This window comes from Balaenoptera borealis (assembly GCF_965194805.1).
Source record: "Balaenoptera borealis genome assembly, chromosome: 2".
Taxonomy (NCBI): Eukaryota; Metazoa; Chordata; class Mammalia; order Artiodactyla; family Balaenopteridae; genus Balaenoptera; species Balaenoptera borealis.
In genome coordinates, this window is record NC_138867.1 from 179,737,055 (window position 1) to 179,763,189 (window position 26,135).

The following is a 26,135-nucleotide window of genomic DNA, read 5'->3' on the forward strand; positions in this document are numbered from 1 at the left end:
CACACTGAGTGTGGCGACGCTTTAAAGGGACCGAAGACCAGTTGGCGCAGGGAATACCCCTCCCGCTAGAAATGAGAACAAGTTAATTTTCCCGTTTATTTAACACCCACTCTAACCCTCCCTGTCCCACTCCAATGTCCGACCCGACTAGCCCAGGCCCTCACAGGGCGCGACAGGGAGCCGGTCCTTAAAAAGCAAAAGCTAAAATAAATAAGCATGGGTCTCCGCAGTCCGGCGGCTAATGTCCTATGACGGTCCCGGTCCGAGTCAATTCACCAGCAACGAATGCTCCTCCGAAGCGTCCCTGGAGGAGGGTCGGTGTCAGCGGAGGCGGAAGGCATCAGTTCCCTCAGGCCCGCTTCCCTTCCCCTGAGCCAATCCCAAACCCAAGCCAACCCGGCCTCCAACCTGCCGCAGCAGCAGAGGAGGCTGCAGGCGGAGCCGCTCCCACGGCGGAATTTGCCAGAGGTGGGGCTGTCCTGGCACTGCGCGATGTAGGCCTGGAGCTCGCTCTCCTCTGCGCCCGCTCCGCCCGGGTGCTGGGGAGAGATGCCCGGCGGCCCGGCATGAAAGTGGCCTCTGACGTTCGAGGCCCTTGCGATGCGCCCTCCCCTCCCCCTCCTCCCCCCATCCCCTCTCCAGTCATCTGGATCTTCTCACCGGTCCTCGTGGACCAACCAGGCTCCCACCTCTGGGCCTCTGCACCGTGCCGTGCCCTCCACCTGCTGTTCCTCGTGGTTTGCTTCACCCGGAGACATTCCCTGACCACTGAATGTGTGCACACCCTGAATCTTGGTCAGTCGGTGCCCTCCGCTGTGGCTCCAGCGCCTTGAGCCATGCCTGACCCAATCTGGGTGCCTGACAACCACCCACTTGGGCGGGGGCCGGGCGGGGTGCAAACATCTGCATTCCCAGCAGCAGTGAATGTTCTGGCTTTTAGCCTTGTCTTCATCTCTCCCAACCTCACGGGGCCAATATCTCCTCTCCAAGTCCTTTCTGGCTCTAGGTCTTTGCTTTGGCTGTTCCTTCTCCCTGGTGCTCTCTCTCTTGGGCTCCTGTCTCATCAATCCAGAACTTCCTGAGAGGATGGAAAGGTGTGAAATCTATGCTGTCCAAATCTGGTAGCTACTAGCCACATTGGCTTTTGGGCGCTTGCTCTGTGGATGGTGTGAGTGAGGAACTGAATCTGGAATTGTATTTCATTTTCATACTAGAGACTACTATTGGACAGCACATTCTAGCAACTTTCCTGGACTCAGCCTGATACGAGTCTAAAGCAGGGGCCTCTGTGTAACCTTCCATACTTCCTTTACACCTCTCATCAGTTGGCTGTTATACTCCCGTTTGTGCATCATTCATCCTGCCCTCCAGTCTTGGACAGACCATGTATGCCTGTTTCCTCAGATGCCTGGCACCCAGCACCAGGCTTGGCACACAGTAGGCTGTCACACGTGTTTGCTAAAAGATCCTGTCTATCTGCCACGCCCATGTTCTGCTCTGACCCTCGCAGCCTGCAGGACAACCACCCTTCCCCAGACCCACAGAACAGAGGGTCTGGGAGCGGGGCTTCCGGAATGAGACAGTCGTAGGTTGAGCCGGGTTCCACCACATGCTTGGTAGCTGACCTTGGGCGAGTCACTGAAATTCTATGGCTTGGTTTCCCTGTCAGTGAAAGCAGACGCAGGAACCCTACGTGGCCCAAGCCCCACACCTTGATAAAACTGAGAGTGTGGCAGCTGTGACTGGGATGGTATGGGTCCCTCCTGGGCCCCCCAATTCCGAGCCACCCTCTCCTTTGGCCTCGTAGAGTCTCCCACATTCTCTCCCTGGGTCCTCCTCTCCGCACCCCGCCGTGGCCAACCACGAGGGACTCAGAGCCCGAGTCTGGGGCCGTGCGTGCACGCACGCACGCACGGCCCCATGGGGAGGCGGGGGGAAGGCAGGCCGGGGGGGCGCGGGGGGACCGGCAGCTGACCTTGATGGTGTCGTAGGCGCCGGTGATGAGCGCAATGAAGAGGCTGAGCACCATGTAGATGAACAGGCTGATGAAGGAGTACAGGTAGAGCTGGGAGAACAGCCAGACCAGGCTGCTGCGGCCCTGCTGCGCCTGCATCGCCGCGAACGTCACGAACATGTCATCGCCGTTGATGAGCGAGAAGAGGCACTCGGACACCATGGACAGCGAGCGGAACTGCCGGCGGGCAGGGGGGTCGGGGGTCAGAGGGAGCTGCGGGCACGGCTGGGGGCTGGGGTTGGGAGCTTTGGGGGTCAGAGGGGACAGCGTACAGAGTACCAGTAGTCACGATAGGGCCAGCTGGCGGGGGGGGGTCACTGAAGAATGACAAGGTCATAGAGTCAAGGCTAGGGTCACCGGGGATCAGAGGGGACAGTGGGTAGAACTGCTGCAAACTTGCTGGTAAGGAACCAGGGGTCAAGGTGGGTCATTCAGTGTCACCAAGTCAACAAAAGATAGACCAGGAGTCAGGGGGCTCGGGAAGTAAGATGGGGAGCCAGGGATCCCTCATCTGTGGGTCACGAGCGCCACCCACCGGTCCCGGCCAGCCCCTACCTTCACATGGTAGGGCCCCAACACAATCCAGCCGCAGAAGCAATAGCCCAGGTAGATGACGGCCACGCAGCAGCAGAAGCGCATGACGCTGGGCAGGGCCACCCGCAGCGTGGCGATGAGGATCTGCGGAGGGGCGGGGGGAGGGTGGGGGGGGGGGTGTCAGCAATGGGGGCGGGACCACAAGCCAGGTGGGCCGTGAGCCTGCGGATGGGGTGAAGCCTGCCCAAGGGCATGATGGGGTGACCACAGAAGCTGGGATGACCGTCGACAAGGCAGGGTGGTGCTGAGCAGGCCCGAGGGCACCCCCTGGCTGGACTCAGCTCGGGGGAGGAGTATGAAGGAGCAGGCTCACGTGACCCCTGCCCAGGTGGAGTGACAGGTGTGCCTGGTGTGGGCACGTATGGGGAAGAGGCTCCTGGCGGGTCATCTGCAAGGGCCGGTGATGGCGATACGTGTACGAATTTATCTGGGGGTGGGGGTGGGAATTAAGGGACACGTGGCCGCCTCTGGGAGGGCCCCGCCTGCGTGTCGGAGGCTTACGTTGTACTTGTGGAAGAAGGTCAGGTAGCGGATGACACCGACCCAGACGAGCAGCGTCGAGGTGCCCAGGAGGATGCTGCAGACGTCATAGCTTGCCAGGTTCTAGGGGCAGGAGCAGCGTCAACCCCACCCAGCCTGGCCCTTCCCTGGGGATGGGGCCCCGGGCAGGCATCAGCAGGGGTGGGAGAGGGGGCCAGGGTCTGGAAGGACACCCTGGGGCTCGGGGGCAGGGCGTGGGCAGGACCCACCTTGGCTTCGATGCCGATCTTCATGATGGTGCCTGAGATGGTGAGCACGTCGCTGGTGACCAGCAGGATGTACCAGCCGTTGACAAATTCCAGCCGCTCCCACAGGCTGATGACCTGTCCCCGCTGCCGCCGCATGAACCTGACAAACTCCTGCAGGGGGAGGTGGGCGGGGTGAGGGCCGGTCCGGACATGGGAGGCGTGCCACCCGGCCTTGGTGGTCCCAGAGCTGGGTAAGGCTGGAGGCGGTGCTCACGTTCTGCAGCAGGAAGCCTCGGAGCAGCGAGCGGGCACACAGCAGGAAGGAGAAGGCACAAGTGAGGATCACGACCACATCAAACAGGAGCCGGAAGCTGTTGTCTCCTGTGGGGAGGGGGCCGAAGGCAGGGCCAGGAGTGAGGCAGCTGGGCCAGGCCTAGGGGGCTTCAGGGCTGGTTTGGGTTGGTCATCAGGCTCATGGGTTTCTCTGGGTAAGTCGGGAGTTTGGTCCATGCTGGTCTGGGGCTTGGGGAATTCCTGGGCAGGTTGGGGCCCCTGGTCAGTGCTAGTCCGGGGCTTGGGGGCTCACCATGGCCGAAGACGCTGGGGTGCTTACACTCCTGGATGTGGGCCTGGGTCTCCAGGCTGATGGGGATACGCCCACTGTGTGCCTTATTGTCAAATGTGATCTGCAGGGGTGTGGCAGGGCGGGACGGGACAGAGTAAACCTCAGCAGACCTAGGCTCCCAGAGGCGCAGGACGGATGGTCTCTCCAGCCCCGGCCTCCCCCATCACCCCCACGCTGCCCTACGCCGAGGGTCCCCAGCTCCAGGACTCAGAAGTCCCATGCCCCCCATGCCACCCCATCACTGGCCGGCCCCTCGCCCCACACCCCAGGTGTTGCGGGCTCACCAGGATGCTGAAGGTGTAGCAGTCTGGGATTTCATTATTGATCAGGCTCTGGAGGTTGATGGTCTTCAGCTGGAAGTGGATGGTGACGTTGATCAGCCTGGGTGGGGGGAGGCTTGGGTGAGGGGGAGGGGGCTCTTCCCATCCCTCCTGCCCCGAGTGCCAGCACTCTGGCCCCACGCTGACTCTGCCGCTGGCAGAGGAAGTGCTCAAATGGCAGCATCGGCGTGGCCCACCCCTGCCCCCGCCTGTGGGGAAGCAGCTGCCCCTCCCACCACCCCCGCCCCTGAAGATGCCTGGAGTCCTGCCCCCCACCCTCCTCGGCCCCCTTCAGGGGGCAGTACTTGTGGAATTTGAGCGTGAGGTTCTTGTAACTGGTGCTGCCATCCAACAGGGAGAGCTCATCACTGGGGGGCACAGGGGGTCTCTCGGGAGGGTCCACCCGGATACAGTCTGAAGACAGGGAGTCAGGGAAGGGACACTGGGGACAGGGGAGGCACAGGCAGGTCTCCCCAGAGTCCCCGACAGACCCCTTCCCTGCTTTCCTTCCCTCTTCATACGTCGACATTTGTCGTTTGTTCCTGCTGTCTCCCCCCAGGGTCAGGCCTGGTCTGTCTCACTCCCTACACAGACCCCAGTGCCTGGCGCTCAGTGGGCCCCCAAATGTTTAGGGAACGAATGGAGTGAAACATAACACTCAGCCCTTTCCTCGTGCCAAGCATTCTGCTAATCGTCAAATTATTAATGATCGTGACCACCCCGTCTCCTGGATGAGCAGGAGGCAAAGTGGGATTTTGAAGATTTTTTTTTTCTGATGTGGACCATTTTTAAAGTCTTTATTGAATTTGTTACAATATTGCTTCTGTTTTATGTTTTGTTTTGTTTTGTTTTTTCCAGCTGCCAGGCATGTGGGATCTTAGCTCCCTCACCAGGGATCGAAACCGCACCCCCTGCATTGGAAGGCAAAGTCTTAACCACTGGACCGCCGGGGAAGTCCCTGAAGTGGGATTTTTTTTTTTTTTTTTTTTTTTTTTTTTTTTTTTTTAATCCCGACAGCTGAGCCCTGCCCGGCCCACTCACCAGTGATGACCATCGGGTCGATGTCAAAGGTGTCATTGGCTGGGTCCACGTGGCCCCGGTGGTAGTAGCACTGGCAGAGGGCCAGGGCCGAGCCATTGGCCCAGGGCCCGCCCCCGCCCCGCACGTAAGCATACCGCCCCAGGGACACGTCGGGGAGCATCAGGTACTGTGGGCAAAGGAGGGGAGGGTCAGTCAGCCCCGCCCGTTTTCCCGGGCGGGCCCACCTGCCCTCCTGCTCCTGGTCGCCCGCACCTGGTCCACGGCGTAGAAGATGGCCTGGTACAGCTGCTCCCGGGTGTAGGCCGCGAAGGTGTCATCCGCCCCGTCCGAGTAGCCCAGCAGGAAGAGGTGCCGGAAGGCGATGGTGTTCTCCTCCCGGAAAGTCACCGCCAGCTGGTTGCTGAGCCCAAACAGGATGAGCTGGCGGGAGGGACGGGGAGGATTGGCACTGCCGGCACGGGGTCTCCCACGGCGCATGAGTGGAGGCAGAGAAAAGAGAGGGCCCACCCCGTGAGGGCGTGACCACCACACGTCCCCAAGGCGCAGCACACAGTGGCCACTCACAGAACTCGTGGCAACAACTAATGTTCATGAAATGTTTACCGGATGAATGTTCGAGAGTCAGCACGGCATCAGACTGCCAGGGTCCGAGTGCCACCTTCCAAGGCTCAGCTGCTATGTGACTTTGGACAAGTCCCTTAACCTCTCTGAGGCTCAGCTATCCTATCTATAGAAAGGGGCAAGAGCAGCGGCTAGGACCTCAGAGGGCATTTGTGAAGCTTAAAGGAGCTGCTCCCGTGCAGATCCGAGAGGGCTTCCTGGCGGATTAGTGCCACTGTCACTATCATGATATGGGGCTGTGGGGTCAGGACTAGGCTCTGACTCCAAGATTCCCCTTCAAGGAAAACAGCGACCACAGGTGGCATTCTGCAGGGGGGGGGGCCCTGAAGGTCTCACCTGCACGGTGACCACCAGGATCTTCACCACCTGCAGCATGAGCTTGAAGGGCTTGCGGCCCTTGGCCCGAAATTTATCACAGGGGCTCATGAAGAAGTACTTGAGACGACGGCGGAGATCCTCCTCTTCTGGAGGGGTTGAAGGGGCTGGGGAAGGCCCCACCCGGGTCCCATACCCAGGTTTGGGTGTCAGGAGGCGCTCAGTCTCTGTGGGATGGGAGAGGGCAGTGGGGACCAGGCCTAGGCAGGTTCACCTGCCAATAGGGGAGGCAAGTCCCAAGCTCCAGCCAAGAAAGAACTCTGAGAGATCTAAGGAAAACCAGAAAATCCGTAACATTTTAGGGATCTATGCAGCAGTGCTGGCTCAGCGGTTTCAAGTTACTCAAAAGAGCCTGAGTTGATTCCTGTCCCTGCTCCAGGGCACTCAGCTTCCCTGAGCCTCAGCTACCTCATCTGCAAAATGGGGCAATAAAATCTCTCACCAAGAAGCTAACGATTTGACACTTACAAAGCATTCGGTCTCTGAGTCTCAATAATTCCTCAATGAATAGAGCCTATTCTATTTTTTTGGTTTGTTTTTGGTTTTTTTTTTGGCTGTGCCATGCGGCACGTGGGATCTTAGTTCCCCGACCAGGGATTGAACCAGGCCACAACAGTGAAAGCGCTGAGTCCTAACCACTGGACCCCCAGGGAACTCCTGAATAGAGGCTACTCTAAGAACCACTTATTCCTTTCAATCCTGACCAGTCCAAGAGGAAAGCCCAAGTTTTCAGCAACGGCTCGGGTCATAGCTGGTCACAGCAGCCCGGAACTGTTCCTGACACAACCCACCACCCCCACTGGGAGAACCCCGCTTCCTTCCAGGGTCTGGCTGGCCCCCTGCCTGGCATGGCCACCAGGATGAAATGTAGGCACCGTCAGAACCTGTCCGGCAGGGAGGGCCAGCCGCTGGTCCCTTTGGAGCTCAGATGCTGTCGTGGTTGTTTACAAGATAGTTGGATGGGAAGTCAAAGAGGAGGCCGCCTCCCTGGCTGGGATCACAGCTAATCCACCCCAGACTCTACCAGCCAGGACATCTTTCAGGTGTCTGCAGCTAGCTTAAGAAGAGAAGATCAACACAAAGGGCATTCCTCCAGGCTGCCCTGTGAGAAGCGAGTGAGCTTCCTTGTGTTTGGAGATCTGAAATTGAGTTAGGCGCCTGCGCTTAAAGTGGCAACCCCGCCCCCAGCACTCCTGCCTAAGTTTAGAGAAGCTGAACATTTGCCTCCTGGTTTGTAGAAAGAAAGCCTGGGTGTCAGACGTGCGAGTTGGAGAAGCTGGGGCCCGCTGTCGGGGTTCCAGCAAAGCTGAGCAATCCGAATCTAGGCTCAGAATGCAAATCCTGGGACCCTCGCCGCCCGAGTCGGAAAAGCTGGCGATCCGCCAGCTGCCTGAGTTGAGGTACTCAGAGCAGAGCCTGGGTTCAGAAAGGGCGGTCGGAGTCCCGCCACTCCGAGGTCAGAGAAGCTGATGCCCACCCGCCGCTCAGGTTCTAGGAGCCGTCTGCCCATATCTACGCCAAGGGGACGCTGAGAGGTCAGCACCGGAGTTGAGGAAAGGGAAACCGGGAGGTCCGCCGCCCCAGGTCGGAGAAGCCTCCCGCCCGTCCGCCGCACGCGTTCTGGGACTTGCGGGGCCGCCCGCGCCCTCACCTGAGCCACGCGGCCCTACGGGCACTGCCATGCCGGGGCGGGGAGCGCCGAACGCCGGCGGGCGCGGCGGTACAACCTGCGTCCGAACACCCGCTGCTGTCACTGCGGCCTCGCTCCCTCGCGGTGCAGCTTCAAACCCTCCCGCGTCAGCTGACTGGAGCCCCAGTCACGTGACCAGCGCGGCCCTGGAGGCAGGTGACAGGATCCGGTCCCTCCCCGTGCGCCACGACGACCCCTGCCGGAGCAGCACGCATGCGTGCCTCAGCTGGCGACTTGCCCTTAGGCGGTCCCGAGGTCCTAGCGCCGACGGGCGGAAATGTGCTGGGGGATGGGCTGGCTGCTGGCTCCGTCCTGGCTCCCAGTCATGCCCCAGTCCAGTGCTAACCTCTTGACTTCCACGTCCAGTGTTTGACCCCTTTCCCTCCGCGGTGTCGGATGACGATCCCATCTCAAGGCTGCCCCGCTCCATCCTCCCAGAAACTCTGTGTTACTCTCAACCCCCTCTCATCCGAACTATCATGAAATCCTACTTCATTTCCTAATTACATCCCAAATAGGACCACTTTTCCCCACTCCTATGGCTATAAACCCAGAGTCCCCCAACATTCCCTATGGCCTGGACCACTGCAACAACCTCCCTGATCTTAGGCTTCCATTCCGGATCCCCTCCACTCCACTCTCAATCCAGCAGCCAGAAGCATCTTCAAAAAATAATTCATATCAGTCCAATGTCAGAACCTGCTGGTAGCTTCCCATTTCTCTGGGATGACAAGCAAACTCCCCACTTCAGTCTACCAGGGCCTTCTGTTAGGCCCCGCCTAACTCCTCCCCTAGCTCATCTCTCAGCGGCCCCAGGGCCTTTGCACAATCTTGCCCTAGAGCATAAAGGTTAAGAACTTAGGCTCTGGAAGGCAGACAATTTGGGTTTAAATCTAGGTGCTCCCAACCACCACTTCTGGGTCTTCCAAAAAGTCCCTTAAACTCCATGTGCCTCAGTGTCTTCATTTGCAAAATGGGAATACTCATAGTTACCTGCCTCATGGAGCTGCTGAGAGAATTAAATGAGAAAATGCTAGAGCATAGTACAAGCCTGGGCAAACAGTACTGATGATTAAATTAGAGGTTATTGGGATTATAAAGTCCTTCCTTGGGAAGGCTGTCCGCCATCTAAATCAGAAGTCTTGTTATGCTTCTTGTTGAATGTACCATACTCTGTAATTACTTTTTAAATGTTTCTGAACTCGGTCTCTGAGCTCTGTGAGGGCCAAGGCCATGCTTATCTTGCTCCCTGCTGAGACCCAAGCAATCAACAGATGTTTGTTGAATGCATAAATGAGTGACCTCCTTTGTCCCGTGGTGTACCTGCAACGTGGGCTTTGAAGGGCAAGGGGTAAGTTAGGGGAGCAGACGGGGCAGGGCCGCCCACATGGTTTCATATCAGCCTCCACTATCAGCCTGCTAGACGGTCAACATGCCAGAAATCCCACCATTCCTGGGAAAGCCAACTCCAAAACGAAGGGAGTTAGACCACCCACAGGATAAGTCTGCCCCTGACTGGGGTGGCCAGGTCTCGGGGAGCAGAGTGGCAACTGCTGGGATGGACCAGTGTGAGACCTTGTCGGGGAAGCTAGGAAGCCTGGAGGATATTGTGGGGGGAGCCAGGACATTGAGGTTCTATTTGTATGTTTGGCTCGGGCCATACCCTCCCATCTCCAGAAGAAGAGGCTGTGCATTAGAGAAAAAACAGCAACAGCAGAACCACAACACAGAGCCAGGAGGAGTGGGAGGATTTTACTAACTGCACAACACACAACTTTCCCAGGCCCCTGCGGGTGCCAGCATGCCCTTCAGCCATCAGGCCCCAGCAGTGCCCCTTGCTCCTGCACCCACTCGGGACTCTCGCCGGTAGGGAGGACTGGGCTGACAGTATCATGGGTGGGAGAACCGGGGTCAGGGTGGGACTCAGAGCTGGGGTCAGGGCTGGGCGCGGGATCCGGGTCGGGGCTGGGACCAGATCTGTGACCAGGGCTGGCCACAAGGTCGGAATTGGCATTGTGCCCAGGCTCAGGGTCAGAAGATTTGACAGAATCAGGGGTGGGGGTAGAACCAGAGCCAGGGATGGGTTTGGGGCTGGGATTGGGGGGGGAGCCCAGCGCAGAGCCAGGGTCAGGGTCAAGACCAGAGCTGGGGCCGGGGCTGAGGCCCAGGCCTGAACCCAGCACAGAGACAGCATCAGGACCCAGAAGGGAGACCTGCCCCGGCCTCAACATCGAAGCGGGGCTGAGGCCCAAACCGGCGGCGGCCGCAGCAGCTGCAGCGGCTGCGCCCTCATGCACCCGCTTGTGCTTGGTGAGGCTGGAGGCTTGGCCGAAGGCCTTGCCGCAGAGCTGGCAGCGGTAGGGGCGCTCGCCCGAATGCACGTGCAGGTGCTGCAGCAGCGCCGAACTCTGCCCAAAGGCCTTGGAGCAGTGGGGGCAGGCGTAGGGCCGCTCGCCTGTGTGGATGCGCAGGTGATGCTGCAGGTTGGAGCTCTGGCCGAAGGCCTTGCCGCAGTGCGGACAGCGGTAGGGGCGCTCGGCCGTGTGTGTGCGCTGGTGCTGCAGCAGCGCGGAGCTCTGGCCGAAGGCCTTGCCGCACTGCGGGCACGGGTACGGCCGCTCACCCGTGTGCGTGCGCAGGTGCTTCAGCAGCGCCGAGCCCTGCCCGAAGCCCTTGGCGCACACCGGGCACTTGTGCGGCCGCGGGCCGCCGTGCGTGCGCAGGTGCTGCGCCAGCAGCGAACCGTGCCCGAAGGCTTTGCCGCACACGGGGCAGTGGTGCGGCTTCTCGCCGCTGTGGCTGCTGCGGTGCTTGAGCAGCGTGGAGCGCCAGCCAAAGGCCTTGCCGCACGCCGCGCACTGGTAGGGCCGCGCGCCCGTGTGGATGCCGCGGTGCTGGGCCAGCGTAGCGCCGTGGCTGAACGACTTGCCGCAGTCGGGGCAGCGGTAAGGCTTCTCGCCGCTGTGGGTGCGGCGGTGCTGGCTCAGACCCGAGCTGCGGCGGAAGGCTCGCCCGCAATCCGGGCAGGAGAAGGGCCGGGGCGGGCTGGCAGGTGCAGGGAGCACCGCGGGGCCGGCGGCCAGGACCTCGGGGGTGGCAGTGAGGTCGGACGAGAGGGGGTCCAGGTCTGGGGTGGCAGCAGGACTGAGGGTGTCGCTGTTAGGGTCGAGAACCAGGGGGACGGGGCCGATGACGTCTGGGTCGTCAAAACTTGAAGACATGGGGTCGAGATCTTGGGGATCCGAGTCACGGATCCCCGAGATGGAGCTCGGTGCTTCCACATCGGGATCCAGATCCTCGGAGACAGGCTCCAGATCTTCATAGCTGGGGTCCACATCTTCAGAGACAGTGTTGAGGTCTTCCGGCTCAGGCTCTGGGTTTTCAGAAACCGGGTCCAGCTCTTCCCTCTTGGGGTCTAGGTCTTCTGAGTCGGAGTCAAGCTCTTCATAATTGGGCCTTGGGCCTTTGTGGCCTGGGTTCCTCACTAGGACGGACCGCCGCATCCCCAGTGTGGAAGTGCTGGCTGCTTCTGGGGCAGGATCTACAGGGTGAGGGCAGAAGGTGAGTGGAGGTAGGTTCTGGGGAACCGGGGGTCTCTTTTGGAGCCTGAGCAGGGAAGGGAGAGGGGGCCAGACCATGCCCCAGATCCCACTCCGGGGCACACACATGGATCATTCTCTTGTCTTGTACTGCAGGGAGATTTTGCACTCGCCCCCGCCAGGGCAGGGAGAAGAGGGACCCTGGTGGGACATGGTTGGGGGGGGAGGGAACTCCCTTCTCAGCCCCACACCTGGATAGAAGTCGTGGGACCCAGCACTAGAGGTCTCCAGTACCCAGCTCCATGGCTCTGCCCCTCTCTCCATCCTGGGCTCCTCCTCTCGTGGGCAGCTTGGGTCCTGTGGAGGAGAGAGAGTCTAGATACCTATCCCCTTGACCACGGCCCCTTCATGGGGAAGAGGGTGGGTGTCTGGGTTCCCGTGCTTTCCGCTAAGTACGTGGCCTGAATTCCAGTCCCATAGTTGGGGGTGGCATGTTTGGGGGTTCCTAGTAGGGAGGGCGACCCCTGGCTCACCTCCTAGAGAAGAAGCATCCTGACCTCTGAAGCCTCTATCTGGGGGATGAGCGGGGCGGGGGCAAACAATAACTGGTACTCCTCACTGGGGGAGCGCAGAAAGACCCCTGGCTTGCTTCCTGGGGAAGAGACAACGTGAATTCCAAACCTTACAATTCTGGGGTAGGACTGAGTCAAAACACCTGTATTCTGTCTTAGATAGAAGATCCTGAATGCAGATTTCTAAAGCTAGAGTGAGTGTGGGGATATAATATGTGGGACCCCTGGAGGGAGCAGGGAGACCCATGGATCCATTAGCCAGGAGGGTAGGGACAGGTGTCGGTGTACCTGTTTGCCCGAGTAGATAGAAGATCCTGAATTCTAACCCCTAGCTGGGGTGGGCAAAATAATACCTGGGGCTCCTCTTGGGTTACTGGAGGGACCCTGGGCCATCACCTAGGAAGGGGAGATTCCTGAGTGACTGAGCCCACGACCGACGTACGGGAATGGGTGTTAGGAACTTTGGTCCCCTCCTGGAAGAAACATCCTGAATTCTAGCTCCGTGGCTAGAGGTAGGGATGGGGGCAGAGAAACAAGCTGGGAAGCTCCGCTTCAGGGGAGCAGGAGGAACTCAGGATTACCTGAAGGGGAGGTGATGCCCAGCACGTGGCTAGGCCTTGGGGAGAAAACAACAAATAGATCTATTCCTGGGAGACAGGGGAGGACCTTTGGCTCTCCTTCTGGGGAGGGGGACCTCCCGAGCCACAACCCCAGAGCTGGGAGTGGGTACGCAAACAGAGAGGCCTGAGTTCCTAGTTCACCTCCTTAAATTCCACGATGGAGGGTCAGGGGACAGTGCTGAGTCCCCTCCTGGATTCCCAGGGGGCAGGGGGACCCTTAGATTGGCTCCTGAATTCCCATCTCTGAGCTGCAAGCCGGGAGGAGAAATAACTGGGGTCCTTCTCTGAGTTCCTCGGGGGCAGGTGGAACCCTGGATCACCTCCTGGGGAAGGGGCTTCCAGAACTCTGGACCCCAAGACTGGAGAGTGAGGGGAACAATAACTGGGGTCCTGGGGGAGGGAGGGAACCCCTGGATCCCCCTCTTGAGGATGGGCCTCCTGAACTCCCTACCCCAGGCTGAAGGGTGAGGAGAACAATACCTGGGGCCACTTTTGGGTTCCTGGGGTGGGGGGTCTGGATCGCCTCCAGGGGAGGCGGGCGTCCTGGACTCCCGCCCCCACCCCAACTGAGGGGTTCTCTCCCCCCCCGCCCCCGCCATACCTCCCGATTGACGGCGCCCAGCTCGGGCCGGGCCCTCCCCCGGGGCCGCAGCGGCGGAACCGGCGCGCTAGGCCCGCGGGTCGCGCGGCCCCCTCCCATCGCGCCGGCGTCTCTGCTCTCCCGGGCCGGGGCTGGCGGCGCGCGAGGCGAGGGAGGGGGGTGGACAGAGGTCGCCCAGGGCCGCGCCCCGAGCCGGGGCCCCCCGTCCGCCCGCCCCCCTCACCCCCGCCCCATCGCGGCCGCCGCCCGCCCGACCAGCTCACGGGGACACTCACCCGGCGCCCCTCGCCCCAGCCCGGCCCGCCGCGCCCGCCGGCGCCCCCGGGGCCCGCAGGAAGCCCCCCGCCCGCCAGCCCCGCCGGCGGCCCCCTCGGCCCTGCGGCCCCGCCAAGCGCTCCCAGGGAGCGAGAGGGGCCGGCCGAGGGCCGCAGCGGGAGCTGCTGGGACTTGTAGTTCGCCCGCGTCCGCCTCGGCCGTCGCCATCGCTGCCCCCGCCTCCCCCCGGGCCAGCCTTTGTCCCGGCCCGGCCACCCGGCCGCGCGGCCGCGCCTTTGTCTGCGCCGCGCCCCGCCCGCGCTGTCCCCGCCGCGGCCTCTCCTCTTCTGCGTCTCTCTCAGCCGCTCTCGATCTCTCTCCGCCTCTTCCTCTCTCTCTCTGTTCCTTCTCTGTCGCTCTGTCCCTCTATTTCTATGTCTCTCTCCATTTCAATCTCTTTGCCTCTCTTGCCCTCACTTTTTCTACCTCTGTCCCTCTGTGTCTCTATCCTCTTCTCTCTCCCTGTCTCTGCCTCCTGCCCGGGTCTCTGACTCTCTCTGGTTTCAAGAAACACCGAACATTCTCTCTCTGTCTTGCAGACTGGCAACGCACATCAGCATAGTCAAGACGCTGAGAATTTACAAACTTGTGTATCTTTGCTCAGTCCAGCATTTCCCTCTAAGACTCCTCCTCCAAGGAAAAGAGTTGGGGATACTGAGTGTTTCCTCCTCCTCCTCCCTGGTCACGCACCGCTGTCACTGGTGGACTCCCCGTGCCTGATGCCCCCTCTGAAGCCTAGACCAGATCTGGGTAGACTTTACCTGGAGACACAGATCCCTGTGAAGAGGGTGTGAAATACAGCCCCGGCAGCTGGCAGCTGGGCTGTGTGATGTTCTTCCCTGAACATAAACAACGATCCCAGAATATAAACAATGATCACACAAGGCCGCTCTGTGACCGCGTCTGAGCCGAGATAGACACAAGGACACTCTGCAACCACAAAAATGAATACACACACACCCCCTTCCCCCCCCCCAACTAACTCAGATGACCGCCGTTTCTTCCCAATGACTGCCCCATGTTCATCCTCCCACTTCTGAGATAAGAATCACCAAAATACCCAGTCCTAGTCGCCGATCTGCTCCCTGCTTCCTGACAGCACCAGGCTAGAATTGCTTCTACTCTCCTCTTCTTAAAATTACCCAGCACAAGCCTGAATCCTATAAGATGCCCTCCTGTCCCCCAATTCTTCTGGAGATGCCCCATGGTTCCCTGCTATGGGATCTTCCTTGCTGCACAAGCTAAAAAAATTTTTTTTGACTACAGGTGTGCTTCTGATGGTCTTTGGCTGGTGAATTTTGACAACACCTACCCTTGCATGCAAATCAGGCCTCCAGGAGACTTCGCTCTTCCTTCCAGAACCTTCTAGATCTGGGCTGAACTTATGGCCTGAGACCTGCTTTCCAGCTCTCTGTGGAGAAGCCAGCAGCAGATCTGAGAGACTTGAGACTGCAATTGGATTATGTTGCTTGTTCTTTATCCTGCTGGATGATCCCATTACAAATAATACTTGTAATGACAGCTGTCATTTCAGTCTGCCCAGTATGTCTCTCAGCACCTTGCTTTCCCTTTGTGGAGCCCCCTCCACTACTCCAGATGGACCCGTGTCTAACACAGCCCCCCCAGTACCATGCGATCTAAACATACCAACCCGAGAACCCCACCCCCTGGCCACAATGAGGTCTGGGACGAAGCCATGAAGTTGGAGAATCTCTTTCTTCCTTTGGGATCATGAGCTGTTTATAGGCTTCATTCTGCCTGCACCCACCTTCCTCAGTTGTCTGGAAGAACAGTCTGCAGACTGAAGCCAATCTATACCAGGATGTAGAGGTGAGAGACAGAGAGAAAGCTCTAGCTATATTGGTTGAGCTCTTGGACATAGCCATACCTGAAGCCGGAAGCCCACAGTCTTTTCAATATCACGAGCCAACAAATTTCCTGAGTATTTGAGCTAGTTTAGTGGGTTTCTGTCTCTTGCAGTCATGAGAGTCTTGACTAATTTAGACATGATTTCCAGAAAAGGGAAGGGTATTGAAGGAAATAACTTAAAATGTGAAATTGGCTGAACAAAGGTGAAGTAGAGGGCCAGGGCCACCTTGACATATATATTCATTATAATGTGAATAGGGCTTCAAGATTTGTGCAGTGCACAACCTCCCCAGATATATGTGGCAGCCCTGTAAAAGGGCCTTGCTCAGGAAACCAGAAATCTGTTATGTTGAAGAAAAATAGCCGATTAAATTGTTGCCCATTTTATCTTCGCACTCTGTGTGTCACCTGAGACTGTGGCTCGAGCAGCTTTGGAGGAAAATATCAGGATGTTGGAACATGTGGGAGCTTTCATGAAGTCTTCGGCAAGGTCTTATAAGATAGACACAAGCTACCTCTATGTGCTCCTTCTTTTTTTAATAAATTTATTTATATTTATTTATTTGGCTGCACTGGGTCTTTACTGCTGCACATGGGCAGTACTCTTTGTCACGGTGCATGGGCTTCTCATTGCGGTGGCTTCTCTTGTTGTGGAGCACGAGCTCTAGGTGTGCAGGCTTCAGTAGTTGTGGCTCGCGGGCTGTAGAGCACAGGCTCAGTAGTTGTGGCACCGGGGCTTAGTTGCTCCGCAGCACGTGGGATCTTTCTGGACCAGGGCTCGAACCTGTGTCCCCTGCCTTGTCAGGCAGATTCTTAACCACTGTGCTGCCAGGGAAGTCCCCATGAGCACCTTCTTAAAGCAGAGTCTAGCACCTGCTCAATTTTGTGAGATTGCTAGGGCTGAATTCTCTGCCCCAAGCTAAAAGAGGAAGTTAGTACTGAGATGGGGAGATAAGATTGGGCTTATCAGAGATCTGGTGGGCTCTTAATGCCTCAGCCTTTCAAGCATTGAACACTGAACACTGCCTGTCTATAAAGGCACAATTACCCTCATTGGGAAGAGCCTATTGGCTGAGTCTTTCTGCCCTCTAGATTGTGACCTGGGGCAAGATAGATGCTATGGGGCTGGGCAGGCACAGGTCTGTTGCTAGGAGACAGGATCCAGCAAGATTGGGCTCCAGACTCCAAGATCCTGGTGAGGTTTGGGGAACCAAATCACCCAGGCATCCAATTACAGCATTCCATCCCTCTGGGCACAGTGATTGGTTCACAGCTGGACATATGACTCAAATGGGCCAGTCGGAGGGTTGTTAAATTCTAACGTGAGGAGTTGCGGGGGAGACCTTCACTCCTTCCTTTGGGGCTTTAATCATTAGGATTTGGGTTTTGTTTTGTATTGTTTTTGCTTTTGTTTTTTGCCACTGCTTGGACTGAGAGGGGGCAAGGGAGAGAGCATGCCTGATGAGGAATTAGCAGCCTTGATGTTAGACCTAATTACAGACTTTCTTGTTTCTAAGTCAATAAAATCCCTTTCTGTTTGAGCAGATACAGCTGGGTTTCTGACACTTGCAACAAAAATACCCAAGACGTTAACAAAATTTAGGCACTGTTCATTGAGCTGCTGCCAAGTGCGAGGCCCTGTTTTAAGAATGGTATATGCGGGCTTCCCTGTTGGTGCAGTGGTTAAGAATCTGCCTGCCAATGCAGGGGACACGGGTTTGAGCCCTGGTCCAGGAAGATCCCACATGCCGTGGAGCAACTAAGCCCATGCGCCACAGCTACTGAGCCTGTGTTCTAGAGCCCGTGAGCCACAACTACTGAAGCCCACACGCCTAGAGCCCGTGCTCCACAAGAGAAGCCACCGCAATGAGAAGCCTGCATACTGCAATGAAGAGCAGCCCCCGCTCGCTGCAACTAGAGAAAGCCTGCGCGCAGCAACGAAGACCCAACGCAGCCAAAATAAATAAATAAATAAATAAATAAATAAATAAATTTATATATATATAAAAGAATGGTACACACATTTTATTTACTCCTTGTAACCACCTCATGAAGGAGGAACTGTTGCCATCCCCATTTTACAGATGAGGAAAGTGAGGGTCAGAGCATGAAATCATTTGCCTAGGGACAGAAAAAGACAAGTCTGCTGCTCAGCAATGATTACCATTGACAAAATGTTTTCCTTTAAAAAGTAATCTGTTTTCCCATGTTCAATCCTATTTTACTCATCTTATTTCATAAGTCTTTTTAGTTTTTGTAGTTCATGTGAAATGCCTTTTCTGGGGGGTAAGTGGGATGTAGGAGGGATAGACATAAATCCATAGAATACATTCAGAATCATCATAATGTAGCGTCTTTACTACATTAGATGTAGATGTCTTCTGTACCGAAGACATCTTGAGTAAAGTTTCTGTTTTTTCCTGGCAACCCATCCTGGGGCTGGTCAGTTCCATTGTTAGAAAATGCTTCAAGTTGTGCTGAAAACTGCTTCCTTGTAACTCCTACCCATTATTTCTCATCTGATGCCTCGGTTGTTTAAACCATTCCTAGAACCAGGCAGGAGTACACATAATCCTGCAACTGGAGCTACATGGAATCAAAGCAAGCTTTCTGAGCTTCCTGGCAGGCAAGGCAAAAAGGAGAAGCTTTTTGTACATGTAGTCTGGTAAACAAGCAGACCGGCTTTACCAGGAGAGCCTAATTTTATCCTAAGAATCACTGTAGGAAGGGTTTATTGCAGTGGTTCTCAACCAGGGGCAACTTTTCCCCGCAAGGGACATTTGGCAATGTCTGGAGACAATTTTGGTTGTCACAACTGGGCAGGGGAGAAGGAATGTGCTACTGGCATGTAGTGGGTAGAGGTCAGGGATGATGATCCTACAATGCACAAGACAGCCTCCAACCGCAAAGAATGATCCTATCCAGAATGTCAATAGTGCCGAGATTGAGAAAGCTTGTTTTATCATGAGGTAATTCAGACAAGTGTCATCTACATCATTAGTGGAAGCAAGCAGAAGAGGTGTTCTGCCTCTAGCAGACCCTCTCATGGTCAACATGGATACCATGACTGCAGCCAAAATGTCCATCTTGTCCCCTTGGGACCCAAAACTGGACTCCTCTCCTTCCTGTGGAAATGACAAGCTGGTCTCACAGAATTGCTGCCCATGGGGAAAGGGCTCCTGGACAGGCTTGAGGTTGGCTCTTAGTGGCCCATTGGATTGGGGGCCTTGGTCTTTAAAGGTCTATCTACAGGGTCAGGGGGCGGTGTTCATTCCCTGAAACCAGACTCTCAACAGCCTGCAGAGGCAGGGCCCAGGCACGGCCACCAAGGCCCATCTTATCGTTCCAGACAGATCTGGCTTCTTGGTGCTGATCTCATCAGACCCCAAGACTTTCAAGGTGGGGTGCTGTCCAAGGTACTAGTCCTTGACATACTTGATGTCCTTGACATACTTACCAGCTTCAAGACTCCACCCCATACTCCTCCTTTCCACCCTTTTCATTCTGTCTCTGGCTGAACACCTATCCCCTTGGGCCTGATCACATCCTGATGACTTTTGTTGATTTGCCCCTGGAGCCAGCTGTGATCTGGGGGCCAGCTGCCCAGCTAGCCAGTGCACCAACCATTCAGCTTCCAGCCTCTGCTCACAATAGGGGACATTGCTGGGCCATTCTCAGCATGTCCACCCTTTCATGCCCCCTCTGAGCCTCACCCAGTCTCTCAGTGATTGAGCTCCATCCTACACCCTCCTTACCTTCATCCTTGGAAAGGAAGCTCTCCCTTCTTGACCCCCAGCCACGCACACTAACCAGTGTGTACATTTCTCATTTATAACAATCTAATGAGAGAGAGCTATTATTTATCTCCATTTTACAGATGAGCAAATAGAGGCTCAGAGGGGTCAAATGACTTGCCCAAGACTACTTTCCAGGACATGGAGGAGTCAGGATTTGCACTCTGTCCATTTAGCCCCAGGAGCCTACATTCTCAACCTCTCGCCACACTGCCTCCGTTCAACACTGCAACTCCATCCTCCCACACCATTCAGAACTTTTGGCAGCGAGAATTCCCTGGCGGTCCAGTGGTTAAGACTCGGCGCTTTCACTGACGTGGACCTGGGTTCAATCCCTGGTTGAGGAAGTAAGATCCCACAAGCCCTGTGGCACAGCCAAAAAAAAAAAAGAAAGAAAGAAAGAAAGAAAGAACTTGTGGTATCACCTGAACACCTTACAAGCGTCGGACCACCAAGCTTTTGCACAAACTGAGATGGCCTCCCTGCCCAGAGTGGGATGACACCCAGGGTCTGCAGAAGTTCAGGGCTTCTCCATGGAGTCATTCTCTCCTGTACATTCTCTCACCAAGCCCACAGGCACCCTATCCTCTTTCATGGCTGATTGATGGAAAGTGGTGGGATGTTGCCAAAGTGGTGTTTATTGCTGGCTACGGCATGGGTAGGTAGGGGTCTGGGGGGCCCGAGGGTCCACCTTCCCAGCCCCACAGCCCCACTGGCGAGGGGAGCCCAGGGGCACATGACTCTCCTGGAGGTCGTCCCATCTCAGCACTGCTGGACCCTGGTACTTGAAAGCAAACTCATCCTTGTTTACGGTTGAGAAGAAGCACTGTCTCCCCACCGGGGGCTCCAAGTGGCTATACTTGCCCTGTGGAGTCAGGGTGGGGAGCCTCGCAGGGCAGCCTGGAGGATGGCTGGCCCACCCTGGCCCCCCTGTAGTTCCCGCACCACCTTGGCAACATCAATGAGCGGGGAACGGCTCAGCGCAGTTTGGCTGATGATTGGGTCCTGGGGAGGTGGGCAAAAGGGAACCCCAGGTTGGGCTGACCCAGGATCTGGATGAGAAGCTGGAGAGAAAGCAGGTGGGCCCCTGGAATGACCCCAGGGCTGGGTTGACCCTAGGTGACTCTGAGCTAACCCCTGGCTTGGAGTATAACTGTGGCTGGTGATACGAAGATGACCCTGACATGACCCTGGGGCTGAGCTAGAGATGACCTGGGGCTGGGATGACATTAAGATGACCCCGAGCCTGGGGTGACCCTAGAGTGACCCTGAGCGGACTTGACATTAACTCTGAGTCTGAGTTGATGGTATAATCTTCCTGAGATAACTCTACACTGATTTCGGGGGTTACCTGGTTAGAGAGATACCCCTTCCCCCTCCCTCACCCGCTGTGGCATCTCCTCAGTCATGGAGGCTGGAGCTGTTCCGTGTGGCTTCAGCATCTTCTGGTTCATGGTTGAAAAATCTGTTTCTGGAGATTTGGGAGGGGTGGCTGAGCTGAGGGGCTGAGGGAGGAAAGGCAGGGCCCAGGGGGAAGGGACACGGGAGACTAAGGATGGGGTAAGGGTTCAAGGGCGACGCCTGGGGTAGTGCATAAGTTGTCAGGGGAGGAGGATGGATTATGAGGCAGGGAGGATGGGGCAGCCAGGGTAGGGCTGAGGACGCCAGGGGCAGGACAAGGGTAGACTAGCGAGGGTCGGGGCCTGGGGGGGAGGGGTGGGCAGGAAGAATAGGCTAGCTGGTCACGGCTCGGAGCCAGAGTGTCGCAGAAGAGGAGGGGTAAGAGTCAGGAGAGAGCAGATATGGAGAGGGGCGGGGCCAGACCAGAGGGGCGGAGTCATGCAGCGGTGGGGCCATGACGGGGTGGGGGGTGGGCGTTGGGAGTCACGATCACGAGGGAGTGGGGTTGTTCAGGGTCAGAGTTGGTAATCCTGGCTCATGGGGTGGGATCTAGCCCTTCAGGAGGCGGAGCCAGACTAGGGCAGGGGGCGTGGCGGGATTGGCCGGGGGCGGGACCACAGCTGTGGCAAGGGCGGGGCTTCCGAGGTGGGGCCGCGCTCACCGCCTGTGCCCTGGGGCAGGTTGCTCTGCAGCAAGTGGAGGTTGAGCGCTTTCGGCGGCTTCTGCATCCCAGAGGGTAAATAGTCTGTGTCCATGGAGGTCTGGAAGAACTGTCCAAGAAGCGACGGCTCCCCTAGGGTTATGTGACTCTGCAATTTCTCATGAGGCACGTGGCGGCTGGGTGGCTTGGTCGCGGGCAGCGGCTGTAGGACCACATGGCATCTGGGGAGCTCCCGTGTCAGGGATGTCCCATGGCCAGGACGGAGGGCAGAAGTGGGCGCTGTGTGACCCTGGACGGCTCACACTCTCTCTGGGTCCCACGTGATGGCGCTGGGAGTTGGTACTGTTATCTCAGTTTACAGGCAGAGCCACTGAGGTTTGGAGTGGTTAAGCGACTCACCCTACGTCCCGCAAACAGATCCAGGAGATCCCCGCACACGTGTCAAGCTCCCTCCCACCTCAGGGCCTTTGCACTTGCTGTTATTCACTCTGCTTGGGAAGCCCTTTTCCCTGATGAGCCCTGCTGCCTTCATCCCCTTCCTGCTGACCTGGCCGCGGAAGAAGTGCGTGGAGGTGGTGAGGCTGCCCGGACCAGGGCACCCATTTCCTTCCAGGATGTGCGACTCCAGAGTCCGGTCGTGGTGAAGAACAAAAGGCTGTGCCAGTGGCAGAGTAGGTCCTGGGCAGCTCTGAGAGGCTGCTGTGGGAGCGAGGGGCGGGGCAGGCAGCAGGCTCTCACCTGGCTCCCGGGCATAGAAGTGTTCACCCTTGGCGGTCCTGTCGTGGAAGAGGCCATCTCCAGGTCGAATAGTCACACAGTGGATGTGGGCTGAGGCCTGGGCCTTGTCATACCTGCAGATAAGGAGGTGGGAGAAGGAGGACCCATCTGATCTTGTCCCTTGCAACTCCTAGGAAAAAGGAGAGAGGGACAGGCTTTCTAACGGCCGAGCTGTGGGGTGCTAATCGTGGGAAGTGTGGCATAATAGTGGGTCTTGCCTGTGGGTGATGGGAGAATTCAAAGGCACAGCATTGGCCCTAGAGCCTCAGGTGACACATCTCACATGTCATTGAGAGCCGTTTGCCCCATCTTAGTAGTAGGCCATGGTCCCCTTCGTACCTGTCTGGGGGCAGAACCTGGGGCCTGTAGGCTTGTTTCTGCTCTGCACACATGGGCCCATAGCCAATCTTGAAGTCTCCCAGTTCTATGCTGGAGGAGGCCTGTGGGAGGACAGGGGTGGGAAGGGCAAGACCACCCAGTGCCCACCTCTGCTCCTCCCACCCCCAACCCCCCAGCAGCACCTCTCCTCCTCCCACCCCCCCCTCCCCACCAGCAGCACCAGCCCAGCCTGGATTTACCCTCTTACACGTCAAGGCAGGTGGGCCTGGAAGGGCCTGGAACTGTCTCTGGTAGGAGGTGCTGTCATCCTGTCTCCTGTGTTCCCACTCCAAAAATAATAAAAATTAATGAGAACAAGGGCGTTCCTTTGTGGCCTAGTGGTTAGGATTCTGGGCTTTCACTGCTGTGACCCGGGTTCAATCCCTGATCGGGGAACTGAGATCCTGCAAGCCGCGTGGTGTGGCCAATAATAATAATAATAATGACAACAAGAATAGCTACCAAGTTTTGAGCCCAGTACCTAGGTTAAGTGCTTTCCACCTCATTTGGGGGGCCGATATTATTCCCCCCTACTTGAAGCCTCCTTGAAGCTCAGAGAGGTCAAATAACCTGCCAGAAATAATAGAAATTCAGAACCAGGTGGAGTCAAAGCCAACTGACAATCCATGAACCCAGCTTGGAGGGTCTGTAACTAGTGATGTCTACCAGAAGGTCCTCTGTACCACAGAATTGGAAAATCATATGAATGACAGCGACCCTTTGTTGAGTGCTCAGTATTTGACAGGCGTATTCTGCACTCGGGGCTCTTTCGGCTTCACCAGTAACTATAAAGTGGGGCCCTGTTGTTGCACCCACTTTGCAGATGAGTGAACTGAGGCTGGGAGAGGTCGACTTGCTCAGAGTCACACAACTACTAAGGTCGCAGGGCTGGGGTGGTGGTGGGGGGGAACACTTAGCAGATTTGTCTGACCCCCAAACCAGCTTTCATGACTTCGGGCCACCGCACAGCACCCTGGAGAGATTCGGGAGACCTGCCTATTGTGTGGATGCAGAAACTGAGGCTCGAGGAGGTTCCAGTGTCTCAGCCTCTGCACTATTGACATTTGGGGCTGGATAATTCTTTACTGCGGGAAGCTCTCCTGTGCGTGGTAGGATGTTCGTCAGCATCCCTGGCCTCCAGCCGCTCCCTGACGGTACCACCTTCTCCCCCCACCCCCACGCCCAGTCGTGAAGACCAAAATACGATCCCCAGGCATTGCCAAATGTCCGCTGGGGTGGGCGCAGAATCCCCGCTCGCCATGAGAACCATTGTGTTGGGTAGATTGCCTAGGGTGCCCGGGCGCGCGCTCACCGAAGTGGCAGGAAGGCTCGCGGGGCTTCGGGCAAATGTCGTGGAGCGGGAAGAACTCCTGGTGCGCGGTGGGCGGGATGGGCAGCTTGGCTCGGTCGCGGGATGGCACCGAGTCGCGGTCGAAGACGAGGCGCGCGCCGCGGATCTGCTCGCTGGCGCGCTCCGGAAGCTCCGGCCAGCCGAAGTGGGCGCGCGCGGTGGAGAGGCCGGTGCGGGCGCGCGAGTCCGCGTGCGCGTGCAGCTTGCTGGCCTGCATGGCGAGCGTGCGCTCCCGCGCCAGCTCCCCCTCCCGCTCGCTCGACAGTAGCGGCGACGCGGGCGCATACGCGCAGTGCGTCTCCGACAGGAGCTCCGGGCCGGCCCAGCGCGCGTCCTGTTGGAAGAGGGACGCGCGGGGCGGCGGCTGGCACAGCGGCCCACGGGTAACGTTCCGGTAGGCGGGAAAGTCCCGGTGCGACGTGGACTGCTTGGCGTCCACGTGCAGCCGCGGGTCGGGCCCCAGCACAAAGTGCGAGGCCTTGAGGAATTCCAGCCAGGACATTGGGCACGGCAGGAGGGGTCCCGCTGCCATCGCGGGACACAGCGCCACCTGTGAGGGCGCGGAGAAGGGACTGAGCAGGTGCCCGCGGGGTCAGTGCTGCCTTTTACTCCTTTCTCTGTGCCAGGCACTGGACATCATAATAAACAGGTGTAGGGGATTCCCTGGTGGCCTAGTGGTTAGGACTCCGGGCTTTCACTGTGGGGCTCGGGTTCAATCCCTGGTCAGGGAACTGAGATCTCGCAAGCCGGTTGGCACGGCCAAAAAAAGAAAAAAGAAAAAAAAGAAACAGGTGTAGCCCCTCTGCCTGCTCCCAGGGAAAGTAGAGCTATAGATCATCACTCGTATGGCACTTATAGTGTGCCAGGCACGGTTCCAGGCCCCCAGAGGGGGTCCATCATTAACAGACCAAGAGCCTTGCCTTTGTGGAGATGGTAATGGGGCCCAGAGGGGACAAACAATAATGTATAAATGTAATCACATAACTTGCAGAGTCAGTTACAAGCTGATAAGTGCTGTGGGGAAAAAAGTCACACAGGGTAGAAGGATGGGGTTTCGGGTGGAAGGGTTGTAGTTTTAAATAGTCAGGGAAGGCATCACTGAGATGATAGTTGAGCAAAGACCTGGAAAGAGGGGCAGCGGGGCATTTTGGTATCTGGGGGTAAGAGCATTCTGGGCAGAAGAAACAGCAGGTGCAAAGGCCCTGAGGCTGGTGCAGAGAAACGGGAAGAGCTGTAGAATTAACCACTGTATTTGACAGTTTGCTGCCGGAACCCACTCTCCTCACTCTCAGTCAGTTGTCAAGGCCATGGCTCTCCGCTCCTTCATGTCTGGGAACCCACTTCCGTCTCTCTGCCCAACCCTGGCCACTGTCCCATCTCTGCCACACACCCCCTCACTGGTTTTCCTGCCCTCTGCAGTTGTCCCAGGTCCTGACTATTCCTTCTGTCCTCAAGCTGTTTGAGGTTTACACACCTCCTACTCATTTCTCTGGGCTTTTAGCTCTGGGCTCCCAGCACCCCACTTAGCCGACTGCGACTTTCTGGTCTTTGCTCAGAGCTGAGGTGTCTCCCTCACCCTCCTCTCTGCACCTTAGAGGCCAGACCCTTGGATGCCACCAGCACCCCTGGCTCAGCCTCACCTCCTGCGGGAGGCCCTCCTGGATCACTTCAGCCCACAGCTATTTGCTCATGTCAATCTCTTTAGAAAACACATATCAAAGGTTTGAACGAAACCACAGTGGTTTTTTTCTTTTTTCTATCATTTCACCACCTAAAATAAAATACTTGAGGGTCAAGAAGATTTCAGATAGTCTGTGGGAGAATCTGGCAACTGAAATGACTAGCCGGGCCACCTTGGAATAAGTAACTGGGCTCCTGTGAGCTTCATTTTGTTTCCTGATCAGGGATGAGGGGAGTGTATTTACCTCGGGGGCGGGGGGAGGGGGCTAATGAGTCTTAGAAGATGTGCTTGGCATGGGCCTGACCCCTGAGACTCCCTCTGTCCCTGGTCTCCCAGAGGATGCTCAGATGTTCCATCTGAGTCTGCATCCAAGTGTGGTCCAGCCCTGCCCACTGTGACCCAATAAGCTGCCTGGGACAACGCTATCACAATGGCCCCCCAGAAACTCTGGCGGGGGGGGCAACGGGAGGAAAATCAGGAGCGAGGCCAGAGGATCTTGCCTCCTGAGAGCTCAAGGGAGCCTGGCAAGTGACTTGACTTCTCGAAGACTCAGTTTTATCATCTGGAA

General features: G+C 57.3%; 3 protein-coding genes across 6 annotated transcripts; all 3 read right to left on the reverse strand.

The window, feature by feature from the left end:
• Window positions 1-82: 82 nt before the first annotated feature.
• Window positions 83-8,188, reverse strand: MCOLN1 (mucolipin TRP cation channel 1). Of its 2 annotated transcripts, none has more exons than XM_082379842.1 (14): window positions 7,970-8,184; window positions 6,280-6,485; window positions 5,575-5,742; window positions 5,323-5,488; window positions 4,587-4,695; window positions 4,246-4,342; window positions 3,923-4,022; window positions 3,611-3,717; window positions 3,358-3,507; window positions 3,110-3,211; window positions 2,570-2,692; window positions 1,976-2,191; window positions 409-539; window positions 83-304 (listed from the first exon to the last, which is right to left on the reverse strand). In XM_082379842.1, the coding sequence occupies exons 1-14, from the start codon at window positions 7,998-8,000 to the stop codon at window positions 268-270; spliced, it is 1,743 nt and encodes a 580-aa protein (XP_082235968.1). In that variant the 5' UTR covers window positions 8,001-8,184; the 3' UTR covers window positions 83-267. The 2 variants fall into 2 exon arrangements, 1 of the variants encoding a protein (XP_082235968.1); XR_014241273.1 differs by lacking the exon at window positions 83-304 and adding an exon at window positions 661-1,078 and having other exon boundaries at window positions 408-539; window positions 7,970-8,188.
• A 1,553-nt stretch (window positions 8,189-9,741) lies between these two features.
• ZNF358 (zinc finger protein 358) lies at window positions 9,742-13,838 on the reverse strand. Of its 3 annotated transcripts, none has more exons than XM_082379838.1 (3): window positions 13,341-13,561; window positions 11,799-11,904; window positions 9,742-11,549 (listed from the first exon to the last, which is right to left on the reverse strand). In XM_082379838.1, exons 1-3 carry the CDS (start codon window positions 13,437-13,439, stop codon window positions 9,817-9,819), a joined length of 1,938 nt encoding a protein of 645 aa, XP_082235964.1. In that variant the 5' UTR covers window positions 13,440-13,561; the 3' UTR covers window positions 9,742-9,816. The 3 variants fall into 3 exon arrangements, with proteins under 3 accessions (XP_082235964.1, XP_082235965.1, XP_082235963.1); XM_082379839.1 differs by lacking the exon at window positions 13,341-13,561 and adding an exon at window positions 12,081-12,205; XM_082379837.1 differs by lacking the exons at window positions 11,799-11,904; window positions 13,341-13,561 and adding an exon at window positions 13,616-13,838.
• Window positions 13,839-17,909: 4,071 nt separating this feature from the next.
• On the reverse strand, window positions 17,910-24,467 carry SAXO5 (stabilizer of axonemal microtubules 5). The gene is made up of 7 exons (XM_082380467.1): window positions 23,848-24,467; window positions 22,736-22,833; window positions 22,497-22,597; window positions 21,928-22,231; window positions 21,381-21,582; window positions 20,704-20,789; window positions 17,910-20,183 (listed from the first exon to the last, which is right to left on the reverse strand). Exons 1-7 carry the CDS (start codon window positions 24,416-24,418, stop codon window positions 19,956-19,958), a joined length of 1,590 nt encoding a protein of 529 aa, XP_082236593.1. The 5' UTR covers window positions 24,419-24,467; the 3' UTR covers window positions 17,910-19,955.
• Between the last annotated feature and the right edge of the window lie 1,668 nt (window positions 24,468-26,135).

What these genes read in the sequence shown, in the direction of transcription:
- MCOLN1 (XM_082379842.1), bottom strand. Translation starts at nt 8,000, where the DNA reads ATGGCAGTGCCCGTAGGGCCGCGTGGCTCAG. An exon ending in CCCCAGCGTCTTCGGCCATG is followed by an intron (nt 3,718 to 3,922) that starts GTGAGCCCCCAA and finishes CCCTCCCCACAG; the next exon opens with GAGACAACAGCTTCCGGCTC. An exon ending in GCGCCTACGACACCATCAAG is followed by an intron (nt 540 to 1,975) that starts GTCAGCTGCCGG and finishes ATCTCTCCCCAG; the next exon opens with CACCCGGGCGGAGCGGGCGC.
- ZNF358 (XM_082379837.1), bottom strand. Translation starts at nt 13,823, where the DNA reads ATGGCGACGGCCGAGGCGGACGCGGGCGAACTACAAGTCCCAGCAGCT. An exon ending in GCTGGGGCGAGGGGCGCCGG is followed by an intron (nt 11,550 to 13,615) that starts GTGAGTGTCCCC and finishes CTCACCCTGTAG; the next exon opens with ATCCTGCCCCAGAAGCAGCC.
- SAXO5 (XM_082380467.1), bottom strand. Translation starts at nt 24,418, where the DNA reads ATGGCAGCGGGACCCCTCCTGCCGTGCCCAATGTCCTGGCTGGAATTC. An exon ending in CAGGTTCTGCCCCCAGACAG is followed by an intron (nt 22,232 to 22,496) that starts GTACGAAGGGGA and finishes CCTTATCTGCAG; the next exon opens with GTATGACAAGGCCCAGGCCT. An exon ending in CTGAGGAGATGCCACAGCGG is followed by an intron (nt 20,184 to 20,703) that starts GTGAGGGAGGGG and finishes CTGACTCCACAG; the next exon opens with GGCAAGTATAGCCACTTGGA.